This window comes from Notolepis coatsorum (assembly GCF_963971535.1).
Source record: "Notolepis coatsorum genome assembly, chromosome: 1".
Classification (NCBI taxonomy): domain Eukaryota; kingdom Metazoa; phylum Chordata; class Actinopteri; order Aulopiformes; family Paralepididae; genus Notolepis; species Notolepis coatsorum.
In genome coordinates, this window is record NC_140165.1 from 285,603,656 (window position 1) to 285,611,155 (window position 7,500).

The 7,500-nt window shown below is 44.4% G+C and overlaps 1 protein-coding gene across 2 annotated transcripts in view; it reads left to right on the forward strand.

Moving 5' to 3' along the window:
• Positions 1 to 7,500, forward strand: part of ecel1 (endothelin converting enzyme-like 1) — a 169,259-nt gene that overhangs the window by 21,257 nt on the left and 140,502 nt on the right. For both annotated transcript variants that reach the window (XM_084335646.1, XM_084335647.1), the window contains exon 5: positions 3,994 to 4,118. In XM_084335646.1, coding sequence (XP_084191772.1) covers positions 3,994 to 4,118 — 125 coding nt within the window. The remainder of the gene's footprint in view (positions 1 to 3,993; positions 4,119 to 7,500) is intronic.

Genomic DNA, 7,500 nt, shown 5'->3' on the forward strand with positions numbered 1-7,500 from the left:
CCACTACCGCTTTATGTACTTTAATTACTGGCCATACAGTACACGATATATGAATATGATGAACACTTCCCACAATGAAATCGGTTCCAGTCAAAGGTATTAATCAAGTATTTAATGGAGCAAAAGGTACATAGGATACTTTACATTATTCTTTGAATGCACTTGTAAGGCAAAGGAGTATGCGTAGGCAAATCAATAACGAATGTCCATTCTCTGGTTACGCAGGAGGTAATTATACAACCTGAATCTTAGGGAATTATATCCATGGTACACTAGTAATAGCGGGAGATACTGGAAGGGGTTCCCACTGGTTGTAAGCCAGCAAGGGGGTAGAAGATCTGTCGGTAGTAGGACGTCTGGTCAACGATGACTAGGGAGACTTCAGGTACAGAAGCCGGTGCAGTAGTCTCTTGATCCACAGACGAATACAGCTTGGTTCTCTTGTAGACTGTAGCTCTACAGTGAAGAAAGCTAGGCGGCCTCAGGCTCTCTGAGCGCCGACTCGACTTGACTCCTCTCGGGGTAAATCCAACACGTGCAGGCGTCGGCGATTATCCGCTCCATAAATCATAGGACCAAAGCAAATATATTCCAGCCGCAAAGGCTATGCAGTCGTCGGGTAGATTAATCCAGTGTACATGTCCATACGGTTCTCGCCTAGGTCTCCTCGGGTGAAGGCGCCATGCGGTCGGCCCAGCCTGGATAAGAACTCTAGCTAATACGAGAAAGCGTTGGAGATGCTGGTCACTATAGAATTCTAACCGCACGATACACTATACTCAAATAGACTATTAAAGACTCAATAGAAATATGTCGCACTCGGCGGTATAGTGCCAAACTCTGATAATTCAGTTATTAATTCGCACGCGGTCTCGATGCTCTACTCTGAGGCCAAACAGGCCATACTTCACCGCACGTTGTATCGTGGGTGAGGCTTCAACTTATCGGTAACATGCTAAGTGCACGAAGGGTACGGAGGTAAGGGGCTAAGGGTCTTCTACATTCACCTGTGCCGTATTTATACGCACGGTGCACAAACTAGTTCCACTCTCATTTCTGTCGCCGTATCCCTGGCAGGGTTGGGCATGTCCAGACACGTCGTGTCGGTGACTTTGAACTTGGCTCCGGGGGCCGGTCCCTGGCGCCGGTGGACCGCTGTCCAATAGGAGAATGAACTATTATGGTCTGGGCTAAAAGGGATATTCCGTGTATATGTACAAGGAATATACAGGGGATATCAAACGATATACAAATACTATGCAATATATATCAATAAATAAATATATATATTCGGTTTAATCTGATCCTTCGTAACACATAGTGTTGATCAGTTGAGAGATCTTGAATGATCTTCTCAGGCAGCTTGATCAGCGGAGGGCCAAGAAAGATCCTGGTGAAGTTAGGATTGATCTCCAAGTCTGTAACAGAATCAAGGAGCTGTCCTATTGGCCCGGATAATTTGTTGTCTGACAGAGTAGCCCCATCAACTTCAACAATGAGACGGCGCAGTGGAAGTTCATCAGTGTGCAGGCTGCACACCAACCAGACCAGCTTTCTCCCCAGGTGCAGCTCCAGCTTCCGCATTACACCTGCCTTCACTCCAGTGTTGACATTGGTTGAGACATTGGTTGAGCCTGGAAAACAGGACCTTAGCAATCTGCTCTCTCTGCATGGGACTCCTCTTTAGTTGCTTTCTCTGGTGTAACGTGAAACAGATAGTTGCTGCCAGGCTCACTAGCAACACTATAGTGTTCTTCCTTGATCTTTGCAGGAAAAGATTGGTCACTGCCCTCAGCTTCCATCATCACATTGGTCATGTCAATCCGCCCATCAAAGAGGATACAGGAGATCCCCCCCTCCTCCCTGCACTTCTCCTCAAACTCTTCCCCCAGCTCTTGCATCAATGTTTCTTGTGCTCTCTTTACCTTGTTCTTATCAATCACTTTACTTGTGTCATCTACTAACATGAGTCCTGCATCAATCAGAGCTACAGTTGCTATAGCTGCAGTTGGCCTTAGCCCTATGCCATACCTTACACTAGCAAGGGCGATGTTTGGAATCTCATCATAATTTTTCCGTAGCTTTGCTGAAGTGTGGCACCTAGGGTAAAAGGTTATGGTAAAATCGGCCAATTTTGAAATCCAAAATTATGTAGATTAGAGTTATCTTATCCTAAAAATGTACTTGTATTTTTATTCCACATTAAAAAACACATAATTTAGACACCTTGCTTGTTAGGATTTATTTCAGATTCATTCTGGCACCTGTGTATGACCAAGGGGTTCAAATGGTAAAATCGGCCATTTTGAAATCCAAAATGATGTAGGTTAGATTTATCCTATCCCAAAAATGAACTCATATTTGAATTCCCCATTAAGAAACACATCATTTAGACACCTTGCATGTTAGGATTTCCTTCAGATTCATGTTGGCATCCATGTATGGCCATGGGGTGAAAAATGGTAAAATCTGCCATTTTGAAATCCAAAACGATGTAGGTTAGAGTTATCCGATCCGAAAAAGAATCCCATATTTGAATTCCCCACAAAAAAACACATATTTTAGACACCCCACTCGATTGATTTTCCAAAAAAATAAAAGTATGGCCCGCCCTACCCCACCACCCACACACGAGACAAGCGCAATAACCATTAAACCATACCATAGAAATTTCATAAATAAGCAATAATGATAATAATACAGTTACTGTAATTAGGAAAAGCAGGTCTTACCTTAACACAGAAGCGACCACAAAGGCCTGGGATCAGCTGCCTGCGAGATGCGTCCTCACTTGCTGTTTTAAAGTGCAGCGCTAAAGCAGGGTAGTTATTCCAGACTGCTTTTACAGTATTAGAATTACTCGCCACCCACCTGATGGTGAAGATCTGCCCAATTCTCAAAATATGCATGTCACATGACAGAAGTAGTCCCCGCAGCAGGTGTAATGTTGTTAGCGTCGCCAGCAGTCAATTTAAAATTGTCTGCGATTGAAGAAGTAGATGCTCCTACCGGCTGATGCTCAGTCGAGTCGATTGGCTGCTTCGCCTTCTTTGTAAAACCAAAATTGGTTAGAAGGCTTACTTCTTTGATATTTCGTTTAACTTTCGACATTATCCTGAATACCTGTATTTTTTTTCCTTTTAAAACAGCGGGTGAAGTTTTATTTGTGCCTGCAGGCTGCAGCGCCGCCACACTCCGAATGGTAATCGCAAGAATAGCATGCATGTTGCCATCTATTACAAGTAGGGTATATCTGCAGTGCCGCAACCCCATAGATTTATGCTACCTAAATTGTACCTCATCCCATTTCTGCTTTGCACTATATAGTACTGTACATTAGTACACTGCATAGTATTGTATATTATATGGTAACTCAGTTACGTCTATTCTGCATCGAACATTGTACATATGTCTATACTGAACACTGTGACCTCATTTTCTACTTCTAAATTACATGCTATACTATGTTATTTGATACTATCTTGTCTAGCACAGTCTCTGGAGCGTAACAGTAAGAAGCATTTTGTATGAAAGTATTCTGTACTTCTGTATGACAACTATTAAAGAAACTATTGTCTATTACAGTGAATTAGTGCGCAAATCATGAATCATACATCAAAATAGCCAAATTTTACGCATTATACACGATGATGACGATACAGAAAATTACAGAAAAATGAGAAGTGCATGGCAAAAATAGCATTTATTGTCAGTATTTTAGAGACCCCCAAAAATTCACCAATCATGTTTTCAGGGGAGCTGATGTCTCATCTAGGGGAGCCATGGCTCCCCTAGCTCCCCCGTGGTTCGCACCCTGCCTGCCTGCCTGCCTGAACACCAGGACAGCCTCGTGGTGCTTCTCTCTCTCTCTCTCTCTCTCTCTCTCTCTCTCTCTCTCTCTCTCTCTCTCTCTCTCTCTCTCTCTCTCTCTCTCTCTCTCTCTCTTGTGTTCACAGCTTCTACCTTCTCTCCTCCACTGTCTCCTCCTCGTAGCTCCACTGGAAGCGCCTGCTGGACAGGATCTTCCATGACAACTTCTCAGAGGACGAGGAGATTGTGGTGCTCGCCACTGACTACGTGCAGAAAGTCTCAGAGATCATCAAGACCACTTCGAAGAGGTGAGGAAAGAGGGATTAGCTAAACGAGGGAGGGGAGTGGGGGCTGGTGGGTGGCATGTAGGCAAAGAGGGATGAGGGCTGGAGATGTGGGAGAGGGGAACAATGAGGCCCGTCGAGGCGTGTCGGAAATCAATGGGGAAAAGAGTCATGCATTTTTGAGTTTTCCCTTTTTTTCAGCGTGTGTAAGCGTTTTTGTTCAACTTTGTTTAATGTGTGTAGAAGTGTGCGGTTGTGTGTGTTTCTATGTTTGTGTGCGTGTGTGTGTGTTGTGTGTGTGTGTGTGCGTGGCTTTTGGGAGGGCTGACACTTCAGGTTGTGTTACAATACAGTGTCACTGGGGTCTATGGATTTGTTTTCGAGCATTGCTGGCCATGCATATGTACGTGTTTGTGTGTGTTTGTTTGTGTGTGTGTGTTTGTGTATGTGTGTGTGTGTGTGTGTGTGTGTGTGTGTGTGTGTGTGTGTGTGTGTGTGTGTGTGTGTGTGTGTGTGTGTGTGTGTCTGTGTGTGTGTGTGTGTGTGTGTGTGTGTGTGTGTGTGTGTGTGTGTGTGTGTGTGTGTGTGTGGTTGGGAAGGGGAACTTCTCGGTAAACTTCCAGCCCGACTACGGCTGATTAGTATTGATCCAGACCCGCACTTTCGCCACTCCACACACACACACACACACACACACACACACACACACACACACACACACACACACACACACACACACACACACACACACACACACACACACACACACACACACACACACACACACACACACACACACACACACACACACACACACACACACACACACACACACACACACACACACACACAAAACCTCTTGACAGACTCCAGAGGTTGCTGTGAGCACTGCTAGGAGTCAGGGTGTGTGTTACTAGCGCTGACAGCTAGCCAATACTCTCTGATGCTATGCTGTACATACCACCACCCCCACCCCAACCACACTACAATATTCCACACACGCTTACCGACTGACATGACTCGCAGACTGACTGACTGGTCATCTATTTCCTACCTGCGAGGCCGGCCGGCCCCTGTCTGTCTGTCTGATTGCATTTCTATCTGACCTGCCCTCAGTTCAAGCAAATTGACTTTGTTTGGCTCTGATCCATCCTATTCTGTTCTTCGCTGCTCTATCCTCGTATTCTTCAGGTTTTGTGTATTTTCTTCTTCTCTTTTCTCTTCTTGCGATACTCTTTACGTGTGAACTTTTGTAATGAACCCTTTGAAAGGCCCGGCCGGTAGACTTTGGAATTCCGTTGCTAGGGGAAACAGCTCGGGCTGTTTCAAAATTACTTTTAGGTACCTTATTGCGCTCACCTGATTTATTGCGTTCCATCTCACTTAATTATACAGTCTGGTTGTTATTCTGGCCAACAGACCTGATAGGTATGAGTAGACTCTGCCTAGTAACATACACCGATTGGCCCAGTGGGAATTCCAACCCGGGAAAGCTCTGATCGTGGTCCCGTCAGACCACAAATGACAAAAGATAATTCAAAAGTAGGTGGGGGACGTGATTCAGCGGCTGAATCCAGGCAATTACTGCACGGGGTAACGTTAGGCTGTTCCTGCCTAACAGGTAGACACTTTCTAAAACAAATGAACAACAGACAAGCCAGCACAATGTCTGTGGGTTGCAGCCAAAAGAGATAATTGGACACTGTCAGCAAACTCCAGGGTCGGTAGCAACCAATTCACCCATCCTCTCGCCCATCATACTGTACCATATCGTTCTCTGTACTAATTTACAGCAAAGCATTCTATTCTCATCGCTTTTTCACCCCATCCTCTCCAGTCCTCGTGTGATGTACTTTTTAATAAGCACATGCACAAGCACGAGACGTGTCATGTTACCTGCTGCTATATGGACTGCATTCATATAGCGCTTTTTATACAAAACGCTTTACAACCTACAGTATACCTCGCATTCACCCGTTCACTCGCACACACACCGACGATGGAGGCAACCATGCGAAGAGCTCAAACCTGTTAATCGGGAGCAGTTAGGGAGTTAACCACACATGCATCGGGCAAAAATGGGGCTAGTTTTGCATAACACGCCTGACGATTTCAAACCCAAAGTAATTTGCGATTTAATATACTTTATACTTACATGCATGAGTCTGGTCTCTTTGAAAGAAAAATCAATTTGAGTGCTAATGAAATAGAGTTACAGAGGTTTGAACACACAGAAGTAAACGTTTTGTGTACTTACATTTCTGTTTACTTGTTGCCAGATGCCTGTTTTTGGGTTCCAGCTGAGAGGTAGGAGCTGGAAAACATAATGGTTCCATAGCCTGAAGTCTTATTTACAGTACAGGTCCAAAGTTTATAACAATCCCATGGACAATTTGTGTTTTACAAAGGTTTTTGTAACGTGTGTACCGGTGTTAATTTGGCATGATTATCCAAAATGGCCGTCCGCTTCCATTGATTCCGAGGCTCTAGTCAAAACAAAGGACTTTCCTGGCTTCTTCTACCCTTTCTCGTTGCAATCAGCCCTCACATGGGAGAATGTTGGCTCCAGAATTTCATTGGCTACAAAGGTGGTCAGTAATTTTCGCCATCAGCGGTGACTGGTCCGTTCACCCTGAGCCACTGGCCACCGGTATCATACCGCTAGATAATACAGCTGTCATATATCCGTAATCCCGTCGTCATAATCACACAGATTGCGGTCGCCACTGGAGCCCGTCCACATCGGCTTGTTTTTCAACTCCCTTTTCTTTGTGTGCAGCCGTGCCTCCCGTGGCGTTCGTAATAGAGGTCCTCTCCACAGGTTGCTCTTTATCTTCCTTCTTTTGTTCCTTTCTTCCCCTCTGCCACCATCTTTGTTGTGCCCCCTCTCCCTTTCCTAATAACGGTGTACTTCTTTTTTCTTTCTTTGTTTCACCCTCCTTACTAACGTTACACCCTAAAAATATAGTGTTCCTTGGTTATAATCGGGTCATAATACTTTTTGGTGCTACATAGAACCGTACTATTTTGATGGTGTGTAGATCTTGTTTCCCAAAAGGTGTTTGATGTAAATATACAAACAGGGGGATACATGGGGGAGAAGCTGTTGGTACATACTGCTCAGAGATCCCTGTCCAAACCACGTATTTTTAGATTGTCAGAAAACAAACATAAAATAATCTATTTTGAATTTCTGTTATTCCTTATGACACCATGTAGACTTCTACACACTCTTTTCTAGTAGCCTACACATTAGGCGGGGCTTAAGTGTAGGGGCGGGGCAAACATAGACCAATGAAAGCAGATCTCCCCGCAGTATTGCTATTACACTATAACACTTGAATTTTTCATTTAATTTCAAACCTTTGAACTCTGCAGGCTGTTGTTCTTTCATCTGACACGAAAT